This window comes from Rhinolophus hipposideros (genome assembly GCF_964194185.1).
Source record: "Rhinolophus hipposideros genome assembly, chromosome: X".
Classification (NCBI taxonomy): domain Eukaryota; kingdom Metazoa; phylum Chordata; class Mammalia; order Chiroptera; family Rhinolophidae; genus Rhinolophus; species Rhinolophus hipposideros.
Genome location: NC_138046.1, coordinates 90958587 through 90981407, shown reverse-complemented (window position 1 = coordinate 90981407; position 22821 = coordinate 90958587). Strand labels below are relative to the sequence as shown.

At 37.7% G+C, this 22821-nt stretch overlaps 1 protein-coding gene across 9 annotated transcripts in view; it reads left to right on the top strand.

Moving 5' to 3' along the window:
• The first annotated feature begins 11521 nt into the window (after window positions 1-11521).
• KDM6A (lysine demethylase 6A) overlaps window positions 11522-22821 on the top strand; it is a 213356-nt gene continuing 202056 nt past the window's right edge. For 7 of the 9 annotated variants that reach the window (XR_013992908.1, XM_081041954.1, XM_081041953.1 and 4 more), the window contains exons 1-2: window positions 11531-12080; window positions 12294-12357. Coding sequence is in view for 8 of the 9 variants with exons in the window: in XM_081041954.1 (XP_080898080.1) it covers window positions 11920-12080; window positions 12294-12357 (225 nt within the window). In the remaining variant the exon portion in view is untranslated. Of the gene's footprint in view, window positions 12081-12293; window positions 12358-22821 lie in introns of all 9 variants that reach the window. The other 2 variants (XM_081041951.1, XM_081041952.1) reach the window with 2 other exon arrangements.

The window sequence follows — 22821 nt, the reverse complement described above, 5'->3', positions numbered from 1 at the left end:
TCAGGTATTAGATTCACATAATTTTATTACTATTTTTAAAATTCAGAACCTAATTTGAGTAAAAAATGAGATTCAGATTTAGCTTTATAATTAGATATCATGCAATAATTTAGATGCACTTTTATTTTGGCTTGATAATGCTCCCCTCTATGACTTCCCCATTCTTGAGCTTATTTTTTTTTTAACTTCATCCCTTGGTTGATTGAAAAATACTATAAACCAATTTTTTCAACAAAGTGATATATTTTATGATCCCTTAAACAGCACCGAGTGTTTTTTATGACATCTTTGCACCTGAAAGACAACTCAAATGTATAGTACATTCTGGGATCAGAAATTTTTCTCTTTGAAATTCTAGCTATGAGAAGTTAGACAGATGGACATTTGGTTTTTACCTGGGCAATCTGATTTCATTTTTCTGCCTGAACAATTACAGACATTTTAATATTGTACCTTAAAACTTTTGCCATGATGTGTCAACTGTGGGTCCCATTTTACTGACTTTGCCTAGAACATAGTGAGCTCTTCAATCAACATACATGGTTTTTCAACAGACGAAAATTTGTTTATTTTAATTCTATTCCATCTTTTCCATTTGCCTTTGTTCCTCTATCAGGAACACAAATTATCCACATGTTGGTTCTCTACTTCCTCTACTCTTTCTCCACAGCCATTGTGTTCTCTCTTATTGTTTCCATCTCTGCCTTTATACACTCTATTCAATTTCTTAGCATCAGCTTTGTTCTACACAAGTTCAATTTTCTGTGAAATAAGTTTTCTCTGTCTCCAATATGTACTTTAATTTTGTTTCTGCTTTTTTCTTTTTTAAAAAATTGTTTCTCTGTTTTAAGTTGCTGTTGACATTCAATATTATGTTAGTTTCAGGTGTACAGCATAATGGTTAAGTATCTATATAATGTATGCAGTGATCCCTCTGATTAGTCTAGTATCCACCTGGCACTATATATAGTTGTTGCAACATGATTGACTATATTCTCTATGCTGTACTTTACATCCACGTGTCTATTTTGTAACTGCCAATTTGTATTTCCTAATCCCTTCCTCTTTTTCACCCAGCTCCCCAACTCTCCTCTCCTCTGGTAACTATCAGTTTGTTCTCTGTATCTACTACTCTATTTCTGTTTTGTTTGTTCCTTTATTTTGTTCTTTAGATTCCACATATAAGTGCGATCATATGGTATTTGTCTTTCTCAGTCTGACTTATTTCACTTGGCATAACACGCACTAGGTTCTTCCATGTTGTTGCAAATGGTAAAATTTCATTCTTTTTTATGGCTTAGTAATATTCCATTGTATATATGTACCACCTGTTCTTTATCCACTCGTCTATTGATGGACACTTGTGTTGATTCCATATCTTGGCTACCGTAAATAGTGCTGCAATGAACATAGGGATGCATATAAATTTTTGAATTACTGGTTTGAATTTCTTCAGATAAAAACCCAGCAATTCCATTAATAATGTAATAATGTAATAATGTAATATTGTAATAATTGTAATAATATTGTAATAATGTAATAATGTAATAATGTAGTTCTGTTTTTAATTTGAGGAACCTCCAAACCATTTTCCATAGTGGCTGTACCAATTTGCAACCCCACCAACAGTGTATGAGGGTTCCCTTTTCTGGGCATCCTCACCAACACTTGTTTGTTGATTTATTGATGATGGCTGTTCTGACCAGTGTGAGGTGATATCTTATTGTGGAGTTGATTTGCATTTCTCTGATGATTAGTGACACTGAGCATCTTTCCATATGTCTATTGGCCATCTATATGCCCTCTTTGGAGAAATGTCTATTCAGGTCCTCTGCCCATTTTTTAATTGGATTGTATTTTTTGGGTTCTTTAAAAATTTTGGATATTGATCCCTTATCAGGTGTATCATTGGTGAATATGTTCTCCCATTCAGTAGGCTGCCTTTTAGTTTTGTTGACGGTTTCCTTTGCTGTGCAAAATCTTTTTGGTTTGATGTCCCATTTGTTTATTTTTTTCTTTTGTTTCTCTTGCCCAAGGAGACAGATCAGAAAAAATATCACTAATTTTTGCAATGTCAGAGAGTTTACTGCCTATATTTTCTTCTAGGAGTTTTATGGTTTTGGGTGTTACATTTAAGTCTGTAATCCATTTTGAGTTTATTCTTGTATATGGTGTAAGAAGGTGGTCCAGTTTAATTTTTTTGCAGGTATATGTCCAGTTTTCCCAACATCATTTATTGAACAGACTGTCTTTACCCATGGTATCTTCTTGCCTCCTTTGTCATAGATTAAAAGACTTAGAGGCGTGGGTTTATTTCTGGGCTCTGTATTCTGTTCCATTGACCTATGTTTCTATTTTTATGCCAATACCATGCTGTTTTGATTACAATAGCCTTGTAATATAGTTTAATATCATGTAGATTGATACCTCCGATTTTGTTCTTTTTTCCTCCATGTTGCTATGGCTACTTGGGGTCTTTTGTGGTTTCATATAAATTTTAGGATTATTTGTTCTAGTTCTATGAAAAATGTCTTTGGTATTTTGATAGGTATTTTGATTGCATTAAATCTATAGATTACTTTGGGTTTTTGTTTCTGCTTTTTTAGAGTACTTGTTCATTTTTTTGACCCTATTTGTTTCTTCTTTCATCTCATCCTGTTGTATTATCATCTCAGTACCACCTCTTCATTCCTTCTGTGTGTGTGTGTGTGTGTGTGTGTGTGTGTGTGTGTGTGTGTGTTACAGAAGCTTTAAGGATGTCAACAGGTTTCTAAAATTTTCTCCTGGACACTGGTAAAGATGAGCTCTTATTTCTTCTGATTTTTCTTTTTTTTTTAAAGATTATTTTGGGGAAGGGGGAACAGGATTTGATTGGGGAACAATGTGTACTTCCAGGATTTTTTCCAAGTTGTCATCCTTTCAATCGTAGTTGTGGAGGGTACAGTTCAGCTCCAGGTCCAGTTGCCGCTGTTAGTTGCAGGGGCCGCAGGCCACCATCCCTTGCAGGCATCGAACCAGCAACCTTGTGGTTGAGAGCCCACTGGCCCATGTGGGAATCGAACTGGCAGCCTTTGGCATTGGGAGCACGGAGCTCCAACCGCCTGAGCCACCAGGCCAGCCCTCTTCTGATTTTTCTAGATGCTGTGCTTTCCCCTGGCTCTGTGTTGACTATTCTCCTTACCGTCCAATAAGACAAGGTTCCTGTGGGCTCAATATCTGTCTACAGGTGATTGAGCCAGTTACCCTTGAGCATACCATCTGTCAATGGAAGTAGTGGCAGAATCTTCATCTCGAGTCTGTAGCTGGAGGGCACACTAATGTCCGCACAGTCTGACTTTACCTTTTGTACCTCTTCTTTAGTAATGTGATACATAACACAATACAGTTCCCAGCACAGATTTCTCTCAGGGACATTCAAGAAGCTGGCCTTTGCTTAAAATTTTGGGCAGTACCAGCTACATAATTCGCAGCAAAGTTACATGCAAAATGAGAATGTGGAGCCCCTTGTTCAAAAATTAAGAATTTCAAGATGGTGACAGCAGAGCATTAAACCAAGCATGAGGCCCTCCTTATCATGGGGCCCTGTGCAAGTGCACAGGTTGCATTCCCATGAAGCCAGCTTGCATGCCTTAAATCTAAGCCTCCTGCCTTATTCTCCCACCTATTTCCTGACCACTTATTTTACCTATCTACCTAGATGAATAGGAAGTAGAGGTGTCTGGGGAATATGGAGTGCCTGTAGGGGTAGAGATCAGTATTCTGGTGAGCAGCCTACAAGGGTAGAGAAACTGTCATCTCTTGTTGGTTTAGGTACCAATCTGTGAGTTGTGAGACAGATGGCAGGTCATCAGAGGGTAGGGATGGGCCTTAAATTAATGGCTTCCTATCTTTTTCAGTGTCTTTGAGGAAATTAAGCCAAGGTAAACCATGATTGGGGTCTTCTTGGTCCACCTATTTAGGACCATCTGCCTCATAATTAACATCAATTTCACCCAGATACAAGCCTTAGGTTGTCAGGTTTAGTATTTGATATTGTGACATCTCATCTTTTCTTCTGTATTTGAGGGTATTTTGTGAGAAGTTAGGCCAGGACACATTTGGGGGCAAATAGCAATATATCATTTTGAACTGGAAGCTCCCACGGAACCAATTAGGCCAAGGGTTGGCAATTTTCTTCTGTATAGGACCAGATAAGTAAATATTTTAGATTTTACAGACCAAGAGGCAAAATCAAAGATATTATGTAGGTATTTATATAACAAGAGAAAAAACAAATTTCAAAAAATATTTTGTTGATGAAATTAAAAATCTAATAGTAATAACTGAGTATAATTTTTGGTAATACAGGTCTACTAATGAGAAGAATGGGATTATTTGTTTTTGGAATACATTTTGCTTAATTAGTGGTCAAAATTAGAATTCCCTATTATCAGATTAGTTTGCAAATGTTCATCTGTTAATGCTGATCTGTAATGGGATTTTATGTATTTCATTTTTGAAAATGTCTTTCCACACAGATAGGCATTGCCAAACACTGGCATCAATCATGTACATATGATTTTAATTGAGCATATTACTTGCATGGAAGGCATTTACAGAATTCTATTAGATTCTTCTCTTGATATTTGCCTTTTAGTATGTCATTACATTGCAGATTAATCACTTCCAACTGATGGTTAGGTAGAAACTCCTCAATTGCACAGTTAAATGAATTTTGAAAAATGGAAATTTCCTTTGCACTTGTACTGAGGTCTGAAAAATGCTGCTTGGAACTGTGTTTTGAGCTTGGAAAATATATCTGCTGCAAATTTGTATAGGAATAGATAATTTGCTTCTTATTTTAACTTTTGAGAGCATGGAAGTGTATAAAGGGGACACAGATTATTTAGAATTTAAGCAATGTTAGTTGTCATCAAAATGATATTACTGTTGTATAAATTTCATATATAAGTGTTTTGCCTTATAATTGGTGAAATTCACTAAGATATATTAAGTTTCCAGGAAAAGCTAATTTCCAAAGCCATTCATAGTTTGATAATAGTAATTGAAGGCTGTTTTAATTTTTTTAAAAATCCATTTTGGCCTTGAGCTCAAAGAATCAGAATAAAACTTTGCCATTGCTAAGACATTGGATTGCTGTGTGGTAGGGCAAGTTAGGATATTCAGTTTCTACTTCTGATAAAAATTCACAGAACTGATGATGGTTCAGTCCATAAGAGTGAATCAAGTTGCTATTAACATTACTACCGTGTTTCCCCGAAAATAAGCCCCAGTTAAGATTGTCAGTCAGACAGACGCATTTAGCACATTATGACGATGTTCCAGAAGAAGATGACATGACTGTATTTGAATAAATGTAGACTGTTGTACATGAAAAAATAAGACATCCCAGAAAATACACCCTAATGCGTCTTTTGGAGCAAAAATTAATATAAGACCCAGCCTTATTTTCGGGGAAATACAGTATAAGACCTGGTCTTATTTTCGGGGAAATATGGTAGATCAGTAACACATAAGTTCAAACATTACCACAAAGTAAATACTGATGAATAATGCAATGAATAGCCATAGGATTTAAATATCTTGTGTTCACAAGCTTTGTGATTTGTTCAAATAAGGGTTTTTCTGCTTAACACATATTTTAGTACCTTCAATTGTAAGACATCTCAGCAGGTTCCACTGCATGTTATACTGAATCAGTGCTTTTTCAGCTTCTTTGAAAATATTTTCCCCTGTAGTTGTTTCATGCAGACTATTCAGAGAGGCTACTTCTTCAGTCACTTCAAGCAAGGCATTTACTCTTCAAATAAAAATTAAGTAATATTAGCATTTTGTTAACTCATGAAGAACCAAGAAATATCACTGTTTATTGCTTTGTTTTTTAATTGACTTTTTTATTTATTTATTTATTTATTTATTTATTTATTTATTTATTTATTATAGTTTCAGGTAATTGACTCTTGATGTTGCTTCCAATACCCTCAACTCTTCAAATACTGTTTTAGCTGAAATGCTAATAGTCTTAAATTTATTTTTTCTTGACACATTACTTTGGCTGTTGCAGTCAAGCACAATTTAATGAAACAGCTTTCATTGTTTGGCTGAGAAATGAGCTACTCAGAAAATTCCTTCAGTTTCAGCCTCATTTTAATTTTTTATTTTTGTGAAGAAATTCTGCTGTGAAGAAATAATGTTTTAAATTATCTAATGATTCTCACTGTTGTTTTCCTGTCAGTTGGGAATACTGTGATGAGTGTAGTCTGATAATGTTGACATATATTGTATTCTTTTAACAAAACTCTGGTGTTATTGCATAATAAATGCTTTGCTATCAAATTTGATAAAATAATCCACACTCCACTGTGCCTTGAAAGCATGACAATTGAAGTCCCTTTTTCTTTTTTCTTGCCTTGACACAAGAGGGACGTACTCATAATAAAAAAAGTCATAGTTTTATATGCGTGGCATATAAAACACTGCCATGAAACACTGCTAAGTTATAAGAGCATCACTGTGATTTGTAGGGCACTAAGCAGCCATGTGAAGTGATGAGAGCACCATATACATTCTCTGTTGCAACTACTCAACTCTGTGTGTTTTGTGAAAGTAGCCATAGATAATACATGAGTGAGCATGACTGTGTTCCAACAAAACTATTTATGGACACCACAGATACCAAAATTTGAATTTCATGTAATTTTAATGTGTGATAAAATGGCTGTACAAATACAGGTGGCAGGTTGGATTTAGCCTGTAGGTTATGGTTTTCCAGTCCCTCGTCTAGCAAAGGGCTAGAGCAGCTAGCTAGCTAATGTTCATTGAGCTTGGTGTAGCTGCTGAACCCAGGTGAAAGGAAACCTTCTGTTTAAAGCAGTAGTACTAACACCCATAGCAACTCTACAGGTATTATTTCCATGCCTAAAATCACCATAACCATTGGTATGATTCTTTAAGTATGCCTTTCTTGATTCTTTATTGTATTGCTTAATTTTTCAACCTCAACTCCCAATTCTTTCCTTACCAGAAATCTCATATTCTTAAGACTTCATTGCTTTTGCAGACATGTTCTACCTCTGCCTGGAACCCCCCCGCCATTCACCCCCCAGCTCCTACCAATCCATCTCCTATTCTCTAGGAGCTTTATCTGGTCCCTGTCTAAGGCTGATAAAGAAGCCTCTCCTACGAGCATCCACATAAATTTGGGCAAAGCTTATAGCACTCACCACTCTGTATTATCGTATTTATTTATACAACTCTCCAAGAGTTCAGGAAAAGGAACTTATCAATTTGGGAACTTTTGAGACATTATTTCTTTGCATACTTTTTGGGCCCTGACCTATTTCTCTTTTCCTTCTGGGACTCTGATGACACAAGTATTAGATCGTTTGTCACAGTCCCACAGATCCCTGAGGCTCTGTTTATTCTTTTTTACAGTCTATTTTCTCTCTGTTGTCCAAATTGGGTAATTTCTATTGTTCTGTTTGGAAGTTCACTGATTCTTTCCTCTATTCCTTGCATTTTGATCTTGAGTCCAGATATTGAGTTTTTAATTTTGGTAATTACATTTTTCAGTTCTAAAATTTCCATTTGGTTCTTTTGTATCATTGATTTCTTTGCTGAAATTTCCTATTTCTTTTCTGAGACTTTCAAAATTTTCATGTTTCAAATGGGTTCATAATTGCTCATTGAAAGCTTTTTATAATGACTACTTTAAAATCCTTGTCATGTAATTTGAACATCTCACTCACCTTTGTGTTTGCATCTGTCGATTGTCTTTTCTAATTAAAGTTGGGATTATCTTGGTTCTGGGTATGAGTGATTTTTGATTGAAACTGGACATTTTGGGTATTATAAGACCCTGGATCTTATCTAAATCTTGTGTTTTAGCAAGTCCCTTCTGACATCACTCTGGTGGGGGAAAGGAAAGCACTGCCTTGTTACTGATAGGTAGGAATGGAAGTCCAGGTTCCCTACTCAACTTTGGTTGACCCTGGAGGAGGGGGAGGGTCTTCTTGTTACTGTTGGGTGTAGGTGGGAGTTTTGGCTTCCCACTAGGCCTGCATTCATACCACCCTGGCTGGGAGGTGTAGGAGTGCCTCATTACTGCTCCCTACATTGTTTACACTGACATTATGGGGGTGGTGCCCTTGTTACAACTGGGCAATGGTGCAAGTCCTGACTTCCCACCAGGCCTCCTTTGACACCAACTCAGTGGGGAGGAGTGATGCCTTACTGCTGGGTGGATTTGAGGTGCCTCATTACATAACCTGGTGAGGGTGCAAGTCTAGGTTCCTGGTGGGTGTGGGAGTCTCTGCTTCTTCCAGTAGAAGTCCCAAAAACTATTCTGACGAATGAAGTTTTTGTAATAACTAAAAGTCTGTCTGTTGGCTCCCTATCACCCCTCTACCCTTATCCTATATTTATCATCAATGTGTTTGGACATCAGTTGGATAATCTTTATGACACTGGTAAGTATAGAAAGAGCTGGTAAATTTTTTGAATTTATTTTTGATTCTGATATAAAGGATAAGTATAGATTTATTTATAAGATTAGATAAGTCATGACTCTGTTATGTAACTTTTTATTATCTGTACAAGTTTATGTGGGCCCTAACATTATAAATGAACCACATATTCCTAAATGCTTCAGGTTAAGTATTTAGTTGTTTAAAGGAAGTTTAATTTATTTTCCTTATATTAATTGGACTTCTCTTATATTAATTGATGGTACTTACATAGTATTAGCATAATAGTGCTACAAATTATGCACTAATTAGTCCATTACATAATTAGTCCATACCACTTAGCGTGATACAAATTTTTTATAATTTTAAAATATTGATTTATCTATGCATATATTAATCATATCAACTTGGTAAATTCAAATTACTCTCCCCGGCTCCTAGTATAATGGAGAGATGTAGCATGTTGGGGTTATATGCCCTAAGTAAAAAGTAGATTAGGACTGCCTATGTCTTGGGTTTATATGGAGTTTGGGGAGGGAATGAGGAAGTGATTGGTAGAGTGGTGATTGATACATTTGGAACCCAGAATGCGAACGCTAGAAAGAATTTTAGAAATTCCAATTTTCCTATGTTTTTGAGATCTTTGAATGCATATTATGTGTCTGGTACTTTACTTACCTTATGGCATTTAATCTTCAAAATAATGTTGTGAAGTAGCTATATTTTTCCTTTTTCACAGATGAGGGAACTGCACCTCAAACTAGACTAACTTGTTGAAGGTCACCCAGCTATCAAGTGGTAGAGTTAGGATTTGAACTTAGATCTGTATGATTCCACAGTTCATGCTCCTTTGGTTCAACTGCTCTGCCTTCCATATGGTTTTTTCAGATTCACTTTTCATAGAAATAATTATAAAATCATTTATCCCACTTCCTATTTCTCTCCAGTGAGGACCTAAACCTTCATACCTATTGTACGTACATTTATGACAGATCATAAACTATTTTAGATCTAAAAAATTACAGTGATATAAGGACTTATATTACTGCATGCTTCATAATGGAGGATGGATATCTGTGGTTGGACTAGATACACAGAGTTCTGGCTTAGAGGGTAAGTAACTTTCCCAAGGACACACAGCCTGTACAGAGTAAGGATTTGATCCAGGATCTGCTTGACTCCACCCCAGCCACTGCATCCACTTAATGCAATTCTCCTGCTATTATCTAGTAATGATTATGTGTTGAGAAAGAGGTTTTGAGGGGTTGAGGGTGCGTGGGTAGCTTTATAATTCTTGGAAAGGGTTTGAGTCAAGAACCAACTCCAGGAAGATGGCCAAATAATAGCAGAATTTGTTTTTCTGCTTGTGCAAGCCTAAGTGTGTGCGTGTGTGTTGGTAGGGGATAGTGGTATCAAAATCTCCCAGGCTTTGAAGGTCGTCATTTGTGACAGTTAACAATGCGTGTGTTAATTTAGCTGTAGAAAATATTCAGCCCTCTATACTCACACATTCAAATAAAATGGAATACCATAAAGAATGGAAGAGATGTTTCAGAGAAAGTAATTAAACATGAAATATAATCTATATAAAACTACAGTTTGTTAGTCTAGTTATTAGACTCAGGGGAACAATTTAAAACTGTGTGCAAAATCAGTTGGGATTTCCATTGCTTCTCACTGAATACTGCTAGGATTACTGAGTCAGCACTGAACTGTCTTTCTTATATTTTGAAATCCAAGTTACACTATATGTCGTCTATTGGTTACATTATTGAAAATGTGAGTTATGTTTATAAGGGAAGCCTTGTTTTCATATGTCCGTTAATTAGTATTTTCCTATCCCTGAAGACAAGAGGTGTGCCCCGTAACAAATCTATTATATGATACGTATCTTATTAAATTTGCCTTTTGAAAAGAGTAATGGACCGAAGGCATGTTTTCTTTTTCTCCTAATTACACTATGGATTGAAAGCCAGACTAGTGACTTTTATTTGCATCTGAGACACGGTCAGAACAAGAAAGTGTTATTGTTGCCTAAGGCATGTTGGTGAGGGGTGTGTGTGGTACAGGCTTTTCTGGGCTGCAAACTGTGATGAGGATCTTATGTTTTCCCTCAGGCTTGTCCACAAGCAGCCCCAACTAACCCTTCCACGCAGGCCCCACTGAGATCACAGCAATAGAAACTAACATCCTGGAGGTCCCGCTTAAATATTCGTCATTGCTTTTTCTTACAATACTCTAATAAACTACCGATAAAACGCAGGTAGCATGAAAATTTGGCCCCAAAATGCCGCCAACAGACCTTTGGGGGTGGGGAGTCATGGTCAGCGAGCCAGACTCGGTGGGCAATTCTTCATTCCCTCCGTCCGGGGTCAGGAGGCCTTTTCCCCTTCACTTTCGGCGCGAGCGAGGGGAATCCGGGCTGGGAGCGCAGGCCAGGCTTAGGGCGCCGCCCGAGCCGTGGGGCATGGGGCCGGCAGCTGCTCTCCGAGCGTGCACCTCGCGGAGGCCATTATTTCCAGCGGTGCCAACAGTGTGCGCCTTCTTTGCAGGGCGGAGTTCAGGGACCCTTACCGGGCCCTGGGGGGGGGAGGGGAGTCCCAGGACCCCTGGAGCGCGGGAGTGCTGAAGCCGCGGGCTGGGCCCACTCCCGAACTCCCAGCAGGCAGAAACCTTGTTCACAGCTTGCTTTCGCCGCGGGCGGTGCCGGACTTCGCCCTACCCCACCGTTCCCCTCCCCCCTCCCGAGCCCGCTGCGGCTCCGGAGGTGACACGGCCTGGACCCTCCATTCTCTGCCCCAGTGTATTTAACCAGCACAACCTAACAGGCTGTTTCATCTCGCTGACAAACCTTCCTCGCGACAGACGGGCCCAGCAGCCAACCACCGGCCAGAACTGGCGTGCGTCCCGCTCCCCGTCTGTGGCGGCCTCGGTGGGCGGGGCTCGGGCAGCTAGCAAGTTAAGTGGAGCCACGGCTGACGTGAGTCAACAAAGGTCACGTGAGGCCAGCGGGCCACGCAGATTGGCGGCGCCGCCCGGGCAGGGAGGGGGGTCACGGCGGCGGCGTGGGGTTCGCTGTGTGACACAATTACAACAACTTTGTGCTGGTGCCGGGGAAGTTTGTGTCTCCAACAAATCCCTCCCGTACCCCCAGCCCCGCGCGCTCCGACTGTTCCCGCCGTCCCCGCCCGTGGCTGCACCCCGTCCGCTCCCGCGATGTGACCCTACAGCCTTCACCGTCGCTGCTGCCGACTCGGGGGCTCCGCAGCCCCTACCGCCGCCGCCTTCACCGCCGCCGCGTCGGGATTTTTCGTCGCTGCCGCCCGCGGCGGAGGCGGAGGAGGAGGCGGTGATAAAGTTGGTGTGCCGGTCCCGCGTGGAGATTGGGGGCGTCGTTGCGGACCTTAGCCCTGGGGGGGTGTCGGCGTTGGAGTTGTGAATTCGCTGCGTTTCCATGAAATCCTGCGGAGTGTCGCTCGCTACCGCCGCCGCTGCCGCCGCCGCTTTCGGTGATGAGGAAAAGAAAATGGCGGCGGGAAAAGCGAGCGGCGAGAGCGAGGAGGCGTCCCCCAGCCTGACAGCCGAGGAGAGGGAGGTGCTCGGCGGACTGGACAGGTACGGGTCGCCGTCACCCGCCCGGTCGACTCCGGACAGGCTGGCGCCGCTCTCCGGGGCGGCCCGAGCGCGGCTCGCTTCTGGTGGCGGCGGGGCGGGCACCTCAGCTGGGCGCTATCCGTGCCCTAGCCGCTGCTGGGGCCTCGGCTCGGGCCGGGGTGGGTTGGTGGCGTTCCCGTAGCTTTAACGAGCCGCGTGTGTCTCTCCCCACAGCCGCCTCTTTGGGTTCGTGAGGTTTCATGAAGATGGCGCCAGGACGAAGGCCCTGTTGGGCAAGGTAAGGCAGCCGCGGGACGGAGCGCGGACACGGTCTCCGCGGTCGGCGCCCTGGGCCCAGCGGCTGGGCCAGCGCTCATTGTGACCACGGACGAGGGACAAGGGGCTTCCGGAAAACTATTTCCTGCCTCTGCTCTCCCCCCACCCCCGGATACCTCGCTGGCTCCCTTGCGAAATCGCCCTCTCCTCTTGTAGCTGGAGGAACGGAGACGGCAGCGCTTTGGGGCCGAGCTCAACTGTGTCGACAAAATTGCTTGTTCTTCTCTGGCTTTTTGGGGATAGACTGATGATCTCCGAGTGCCTGTTTAGGGTCAAGGGATCGTAAATGTGTGCACATTTCCCCAAATTTCCGACTTCCCTCCTGGTTTTTATTCTTTTACTTAAGGGAGGCTGTTCGTGATGTCTGCTGGTAACCAAACGTTTGGGCTTTCTTGTGTCCCTGCTCCCAGAAAGGGGAAGTTGCACATAGTTTAGGGCGGTGAAGAGTTTGCATTGGGCTGTTGACATGCATCTCGATTGGTATGTTTTACCTGAAGTTAGGTGACTTGTTTACTTTTTGGGTCTTTCTGCCATAGAAATCCTGCCGTTATCTAAGAATGTGATTTTTTTTTTTCTTGGACCCTCGTTTCCTGTGTGTGTGACAGGGGTGGCCAGGAGGGATTCGGGATGTAGCCTCTGTTTATTTGTGTGAAAAGTTGTTGGCACTGTCATTTAGTTAAGTAATGGCTGCTCCTATCGGCCCAAGATGGCGGGACAGGGTGGGAGGAGAAAGTGAAGGGGGGGGTTTGGGGGAGGGAGGAGAGGTAAACATGGAAATAAATAGTAGCGTTGAATAGGCTTCTTCGCAGTGTAGTTCGATGGTGTTTAATAAAAATTATCCAACACTATTTACATATAGAATTCTTGTACCTTTCTTAAGCTTGGAAGCAGCATTCATAAGCCTGGTAAATGCTTATCAACCTGTAGCACATTTAGTTACCCATCCGTAAGCTGTTGAACAAAGGCTGTGGAGTCTCAATCTGCGTACATCAGTTTGTCTCCTGACCAAAGTCTTATTGAAATATTTGTATGAATTCCTCTTAATTGGGACCGTGAAACTTGGTGTGTGTTTGGGAGGTGTTGCATCCATTAGACATTTTCTTTTCTAGCCGAAATCAGTAGTTTTGCATATCACACCTAGCTTTATTGTGGCAATTGAGAAAGAAGTTTGAAATGACTATAGCCTAGCATTTTGTTCTAAAATTGATTTTTTTTTTTTTAATTTAGTTGTCCTGAATTTTTGTCTGTAGTATGGTTTAGGAGAGTCACTGATTCCTTTTATCTGTAGTTACACTTCTGTTTTTGTTATAAGTAACTGTTTGGGGTTTCAATCACAAATAATGACCAGAAAGCTAAACAGAAATAATCTTTTTCAGTAAGTCCAGTCTCTTTGACGGATACAGATAACTTGAATTAAACTTTGACTATGTAGGTATTAATTGGCTTCCTTAAAATTATCACTGGAAAAATGAATAGTGATTAGCTATGAAATGATTTAAACATCAGTGATTTAAGCCTTAAAATTTTTTTTTCAATCTGAATATTTAAAATATTTTATTTAAAAATACTTGCCTATTGTCAAAGTTGTTGTTCAAAAAGATTAAACAAAATACTTAAATTTAAGGAGCATTTTATTTTGGGGTGAATAATGAAGGTCTAATGGGACTTGGTAGAATTGTTTGCAAAGATAATTCATTTGCAAAAGTTTGGCCAAATCTATTGGTTTTGATTACAGTAACGAAGAAATAAACGGTCTCTGATGTTTTATGTGGATAATGTGTAAAATGCTAGTTGAAGATTGTATGTGGAAGAATGCTTATATTTAGATGGATTTATAGTGGATAGTGCTTAACATTGAATTTCAGATTGTAATATTGAACCCTGCAATTATTATGCATTGTTGAGTTTAAATTTTAAAGAACTGAATATTTTCAAATATTTTTTGTAAAGTGTGTGTTATTGTCTTGATGTTTGAATACAGTAACATTTTAAAAATGAGAAACTTGCAAAGCTTTATTATTGTTTTGGGGAGAATTAAAGCTTCATAAAATACTGGGTAATTTGGTAAACTACTAATTATTTTGTTGAGCTAAAGAAAAAAAAAATCTTCATTACTTCAGACTCAATGTTTGTGAGGTCCTACCTATTTAGGTTGAGACTCATTAGCCTTAACATTAAAACAAAACATTCTAGAGTGTGTGCTTGCAACCTGATTCAGTTCTTGGTTGCATCTTTTGTGAGTCTGAACATACCAGTGAAATGTGTAATGTAAGGCTTGACATTATATAACCTCTTACCGTGTATTTGAATTGAATTCTGAATAGAATGAATGAGCTGGAGTCTTGCTATAAGGAAGTACTGAATTATTTAGTTTTGTCCATCTTTTGAACAGTCCTGGGAAATGTTTTTGTTTTTTTTCTTTTTTCCTTTGTGGAATGTTGAGCTATGTTGGTTTCAGAGTTCTTATTCTCTGAAATTCTTAAAAACAAGAGTTGGCTTTTCTTTGTCCGGGTACTTAGCTGAGGGTAGATAATGGAATTGAATCCCAGGATTCTCTTTTTAGCTATGGTGTTTGTCACCCCCCACCCCCAAAAATTTAGTCTGCACTCTGTATACAAACTTTTTTTTCCTTTCTGACAGAAACTTAGCTATTACTACTTGTTTTCAAAAATTCTTATTTCTGTATATTATTGGATCTTCTTTCAAGTGTTTAAATTCAAATACATAGGTTTTAAAAAAATAACGCTTAAAAACTTTGGAAAGTTCAAAACATTTTATAAGTGTCTCTTACTTGCCCCTTTTCCAAACTGCTGATTTCTCTTAGTCTCTGAATGTTTTTGTAAGATTCATTTAATATTAGTCATTGATTGAAATAATTTTTGTTTGTATATTTGCCATTTGATATACACTACTTAGGGTTTTGGGTTAAAAAATAAATAGTAGTAATACAGCATATTGTTTTTGTAGTAATATCTTTAAGATATTTTTAAAGATTTTAAACAGCGAGTGGTTGCTTAATCAGAATTCTTGAAATATAGCATGATCTTGGAACACTTTGCTCTTTAAACTAATGCTGACCGTTAATCTGTTGGTAATATAATATTTCAAGATTCTTACTTTTTAAATTACAGTGGAGTTACTGAAAAGTGAAGAACTGAAACGTTTAAACAAATTAACTGGTGATTTTTATTATAGTACCTATTTGAAAACCTTTTGGGTTAATCTTGTTTTCACTTGGATAAGGATATGAGTTAAAGTATAATATATAGTAATATGATGCATGACTATAGTAAGAGTATAAATATGGTAATACTATATTTATAATAATAAAATAATGCAAAAGGGTCGGGGAATCTTTTTTTCTTTTTAATATCATTATGGCTTTATTTTACTGTAATTTTAAAAATTATTTTTCAGTTACAGTTGAAAACACAGTGTTATATTAGTTTCAGGTATACAACATAGTGATTAGACATTTATATACATTATGAAGTGATCATCCTGATAAGTCTATTACCCATCTGGTACCATACATAGTTATTACGATGTTATTGACTATATTCCCTACACTGTATTTTACATCCCCGTAACTCTTTTTATAACTGGCAATTTGTATTTCTTAATTCCTTTAATCTTTTTCATCCATCAGGGCTGGGGAATCTTATCTGTGACAGAGGACTATTGCTAAAAATACATAGTTGTTCATTTTGAAGTATCTTTATATCATTTTTAAGTTTGTCCTAAATATCCTATTTTAGTAGAACTTTTTTTTGTAATTCTGTTAATAAAAATATGCAGAATACCTAGAAGTAGTTACAGATTGTTTACCATTTAAAAATGTATAGGCTTTTTTCCCTAGGAGATATTAGTATTAAAATAGTTGGCATTTAAAATTTTCTGTAATAGAAGTAGTTTAAGAACCATTAAAACATATATTTCCCTAAATTTGATTGCATGTAGATGGTATGGAGGTGGATTTGTTATAATATTCGGATGTTAATGATGTTTACAATTATTCTATATTATGTTTTTATTGTGTTGGCACTTAAAGGGACATACTTATTTCCAGTGCTAAAGAACGTTAGTGTTTGGGTTACAGAAGTAACCACAAATAATGTCATGCTTTGTGTTTGAAATTAGGTCTTCTATTTGATGAGTTTTAAAAAATATTTTCTAGTTTAGAAAGTTGTCTTCTAAACAATTACAGTCATTTTTTACCTGGACAAAGTCTTATGCAGTTAGTACATTTCCTAAAATTTTGATACATCTCTGATAGTAAGAGACTACAGAAAATGTTTGTATATCTGGGTACAAATTAGAACTGCAGGTGTGTGTGTGTGTGTGTGTGTGTGTGTGTAATACTGGCAGTGCCATAAAAAGTGTATACAAGTGGACACTTTGGGCAACGTTGCTCAAGCAGTAGTTCGCTGTAATCAGAAGTGTCTGGTAACCACTTTGAGCACCTCTTGTAATTGCAGAAGTCAAACGTGACTTGTATTCCTCTTTTGTTATCAGTATATGTTAAGTATTAACAATTTTAATAGTTTTCCTTTCTTAAAATGTGTATACATTTTTTTTTGACACCTGTATATCTCATACACACACACACAGAGAGAGAGAGAGAGAGAGAGAGAGAGAGAGAGAGAGAGAGAGAGAGAAGAGAGAGAAGAAACACTTTTTAAGTTGTGGCTTTCTTTTTCACTGTATAGCTTTTTCCACAGAATCAATTACAAATTGAAACAAACAGGAAACATTTTTGACTGCCACCTCTTGATGCGTTTTCAGTTGTTAAGAAAAACTGACTGAGGTGACTTTTTGTGATTTAGGTGGTAAAGTGGAGTGACGGGTCACACACTTTAAACCAAAGTGAAGGTTCAGTGCTTACAGAGTAAAAAGTTTTTTTCTGACTTTATTATGTAACGTTTAGTTTTTATTTATACAGTACCAGTATTATTTTGCAGGTTTGAAAAGGTTTTGGGTAAGTTTATTTTTACTTTGAAACTCATTGTAATGCTTTGAGCTCTTTGATTGATGAGAAATTGATGTTAATGACTGATAACACTGTATTATTTATAATATTTTTGAAATGTATCCAGAGAGCTAATTTATGTTACAAAAACACCACCAGATTGTCTAAAAATTGAAATGGTGGTTAGGTTATTTAGGGCTCACGTGTGTTTATTTGTAGACTAGTTAATTAATGGGAGTTTATTTAATTTATACATAATTGACAGTCTTAAATACTCACACTGAATCTTCACATATAATTGAATCAGTTTTCCATGTTGGTTTATAATTTGTGGACAGTAAATTAGAGCAACAAATACTTAGTGTATGCTAAGTGCAAGTCTATGCAGGGAATATGAAGATAACAATATCCCTTGCCTGCACTGAAAACGTACAGTTGCCTAAGAGGGGCGAGATAAGTATAAGGATGACTAACACAGAAACGTTAGTGGCAAAAGAAAAGTGAAGTATTCTGAAAGTATTATAAAAGTCAATTTAACAAGTTACAATGACTTTTTTTTTTGCCACCCATTAAAAACATGATTAGCAAGCACGATGTGCAAAAGCAGTCACCTTGTCAGTGGTTTAACACAGGGCTGAATGGAACTCCTAGTGTACTCTGGAGAGTATTACGATCCCTGGGTTTGCTGATTCTTAGACCTTGTTTGTGTAAAGGTGGAGGTGCCTTTACAGTTTTTCTAACCAAGCCACATTAACTTGAACATCATTTATTTCCCTGATGAAGACTTCTAATGCCCCTTTGTGCTACCTAACACATTTCAGGGCTGACTGAAGTAACGGCAGGAAAAGCATTGCCTTTGCAGAGTGCTGTTCTAGCTCATGTACTCTTAGAGTCTCTCATTTTTAGATTTAACTTCCTGGACTGTGTTTTCCTGATTCTGGAATTTCAGAAGATAACTGACAACTGATAGTTGCTAGGTTAAAATTAACTAAAGCACTTGAGACCTACCATATCCTGATATATTTTTTGTTTTTTTCTTAAAACATTTAATGATAATTTGTGCTATTATGTAACATATTCTTTGTCAGACATTTAAAACTAAATTTTATTAATTTTTTACAACACTTGTGAGTTAAATGGGGGGGGTGTTCACATTTGTGAGATATTGCAAAATGGTTTCTGGGCTAGCTTAATTTATAGACAGCCTAATTCATTTATCCAGGTGTTTATACAAATTATATACTTTGAACATCAGGCCCCAGAAGAGAAAAAAAGATCCCACCTGTTAGCTTCTCATGCCTGGGGACTCTTATAATCTAGACCGTCTTTCCTTGGATGAGTAGTGCTGGAGGTGGGCAATACATTGCTTTCCTGAACTCCCATTTTCAGTTAGTTTACTCTTGGTGCAGTTGTAAGTTGAGTGTCAAAGTTCTACCCTAGGCTGGACCTCCGGAGAATGAGTCTTATTAGTAGGATGGGGATTGTTTCTTGATTGTGTTTCTTGGAGGTGATGTTTCTTGATTTTGATATTAGTAGGGAATCTTTTAATTTTGTTTAGGGAAGCATGATTTTAAAATTAGATTTTAGCTTTTAGCACAAGCTCAAAGGATGGTCTGTGTGTCTCTCTCTCACTGATCTCATTTTGTAGTAATATTTATCTTTGTTATGGGTTCTTGGGATCCTTGGGTCAGTTTAAAACATTTTTCTCACCGAGTTTTGGAAGGAAACTTGAAGTAGTTAAATAGTGATCATCTTGCAGTATTAGGTTGGTACAAAAGTACCAATGGTTTAAAAGGTTAAAAAAAACAATTGCGAAAACCGCAATTACTTTTGCACCAACCTAATACAAAACCCTTTCAGGTGAGGAGGAGGGAAGGAGATTTTAAACTTTATACTACAGATTTCTGTACTGCTATGCTTTTTTTTTTAAACCACAGGCATATATTACTTTAAAAATAATACGGTAAGCATACTGATAGTATACCATAATTATATTTTGATTGACTAAAGATGGATTTTATACTAATGTGTGTACAGTTAGATACCTGTAAAGAAAGACCTTATCAAATTGGGATACTTCTGAGCTTGATAGTTCTTGTGTGGAGATAGGAGTGAATGAAGTAGAGATGTACCCCTATAGATCCAATTTCTTTGTATTTTAGGTGGTTTTGTGATAGTTATTGTACTCATTCTTCATTTTGATCTTCAGCATCTATATCATTGATGACTATTTTTGGGCTTCATTTGGCCTAGGCTGACAGTTGGGACCTAATTAGGAGCTATAATCTGGAAAGGTGGGAGTGATTCCTTATTTAGACAGTTTTAGGTTTCTCAGCTAAGTGGGCTGTTTGCTACTTTCTTGTACAAGGTTTTATTGTTTTTTTCTTACCCATTTCTTTTATTCTGTTTTTACTTCTCTACATTGCCAAAACTGTTGGTGTCGTTCTGTTGTGAATGTATTCTCGTATTCTTTTTGTAGTTTTGTCTGGGGTAGTATTTTGTATGCATTAGAATAAATGAAAGATATTGCTACTAAGTTTATTCTCAGTAAGAAGGTTGGGCTTTGTTATAGTTAAGAGTATCATATAAAGACATCTAATTCATTTTAATCTAGAACAGTGGAAGAAACTCTTTCAAATAAAGGGTTTCCAGGCTGTAGATCTATTACATTATGTTTATGAGAGTCTTCTCTTTTTAAAAAAGTTTATTAGGGAAAATTTCCATTATTTTTCAAAAGCAGAGAAAATCAAGTAACCAACCAACCATCACCGATCATTACCCAGCTTCAACAATTTTCAACCCACGAGCGGTCTTTTTTCATCGATATCTTGCCTCTCACCCCCATTATTTTGACAGAAATATCACACATCAGTCAAATAATTTAATCTATAGATATTTGAGTTTGTCTCTGAAAAATAGCCACAATGTCCAAATGGAACTACTGTGAGGGACTGTGCCCAGTCCTGGCTACAAGACCTGGCCTCTGCTCCTGTAGTCTGGAGAGAGGGACAGGCTGAGTGATGATGTAGTAAGTACAATAATTAAGGTATATGTGCAAAGTGCTATGAGCTCTCAAATGATGGAACTATTACAACATTTAAAAACTTTTGACTAGGGGAAGTTTAAACTATCCACACAATTCCCAGCATTTTGGAAGTTAATGTTGACTGGAGAAATGTGTGAGGGAAACTGCACAAAGACGTAACATTTCGTCTTAGTTATCAAACGTGAGTAAAAGTTTAGCAAGAGGAAAAAGGGCAGCTAGTTGGAAGTATGAAGTTAAATGGTGTTTGAGAAATTGTGAATATTCTAATTAGAGTGTAGGGTGTCTCAGTAGGATTGAGAGGAGGTAACTGAGCATGTGAAGGCCCCCCCATCTCTATAGGCCATAGGATGTTTTGGGGAGTCATTGAATTCAATTCTTTAATCAGGCCAAGCCATATGACCAGAAGTAGGTTTTGTGGGAATATTACTGACTATTGTGCAGAGGATAAAGTGAAGGGGAAAGGAACCTAATTGCGATATGCTGATGGATAAATAGCAATACATGGATTTTAGAGTAGAATTCTGCTTCTGCCTCTTACTAGATGTGTGATCTTTGCGCAAATTATTTCATCTTTCAGAGGCTCAGTGTTTTTCTCATCTGTAAAACTGAAGTGGTAGTAGGTTTCTGGCAGGCTCTTCCATTTTATGTTAGGAAAAAGTATGTAAAGGCCTGGCATTGGGCCTGGCATGGAAGGTGTTAGTACAAAATATATATTGTCATCATCTTGGAAAAAATAATTACGTTTAAACTTAAGGCTGTAGTTTAGGAATGAGTGGGGAGATAGAGGCAGATTTCAAATCAGACTTTTTTTGGCTTTCATAACGTCTCACTACTTTTGCTTTCTGTCTCTCTGACCACATCTCAGTCTCCTTTGCAAGGAGATTCTGTTCTAGGTCTTCTTTATTCGCTCTGCTCCCAACTTGCATGTATACTTGATTGCCACTTGTTTACTTTATTTGGGTATCTTGAAAGCACCTTAAACTGAACATACGTAAACTGAATTTATCATTGTCTTTGATGTTCCTTATCTTAGTAAATGGCTGTTACCACTATCCTTGCCGGAAACCTTGGAGTCATTCTTGGCTCCTCTTTTTCTTAACCTATCAAGTCATAATTGTCATATCTTGTCATTTCTGTGTCTTAAATCTCAAATCTGTTTGTTTCTTTCCATCCCCACTACCACCATCCTAATGGCAGCCATGATTCTATCTTTGACTTTTGAAATACCTTCATGTAATTTTTTGAATAGATATACTTGCACATAGTCCAAAATTGAAAAGTTACATAAAGGATGTTACACTGAAAAGAAAATCTTCCTGCCATACCATCTCCCAGTTATTTAGTTCTTATTCTCAGGAAGCTACTGATAAAAGGTTTATTGGGTAACTTCCTATTTCAACACATATACAAGCATACTCCGTTTTTTATATATATATAATATATAATACATATAATTATAATATATGTTATATATATTTTTTTACCAAACAAATGAGATTATACTTACTGTATACAAATTGTTAAAATGCTTTGTTAATTTGACTGCTTGCCATATGAAAATATTCATAGTTTTTATATTGAATTGTTTTGGGTTTGAAGTTGTTCTCTGTTATTCAGGTAGTGAGATGATGAGGGGATTGGTTTGGGTGATTTTTAAGTTTTGATTTTGAGGTTCTATTACTCCTTTTATATATGGTATTTAAGGTAGAAATTCTTCAATGTACAAAAGTCTTAATCGAAGATACGTTCACATGTATTTTACTAAGATATTAGTTGCTTAATTTTATATGCTGTGAAGTGTCAATTGGAATAATTGGCAATTTTTGCCTTCATATTTTGGTTTTATTGTTGTGATTATCAGGCTACATGAGTACTGATTTAATTCACTCCCTGAATGTTTATAGAAGTAGCCATACTCCGTACTACTTAATATCTTGTATTTGCAGGAGTCATTCACCTTCTTGATTTACTCTTGGTTTTTATTATTGAAAAGGAAAAATAGGTGAACTCACATTCTTGATTCATTGAAAATGGTACAGGGCATAGTGTGTTATTAACTTATTTCATAGCAGAATATATTTTCATTAAAGATTGACTGGTGTGGATCTAGAGCAATGGCACTGTACTTTATTGGGATCATTAACTCTTTGAGAGGGTCATTGTAGCTGTGTACTTTTTGTATATGATTTCAGGAGTGTATGGATCCCTTTGAAGCCTGACCGTGGACTCCATTATTCTCAGTTAGTTTACTTACTCTTGGGTAGAGGTGTTAATAATAGGAGTATGTTGGGGAGAAAGAGAAGCTTTAGAACCTCTGGACTGGTTAGGCATAGATAGCATGGATTTTACCACAGTTTTGTGGTGTTGTATGACCACTTCACATACTCTCTCAAATTCTCCTCTACTGATTA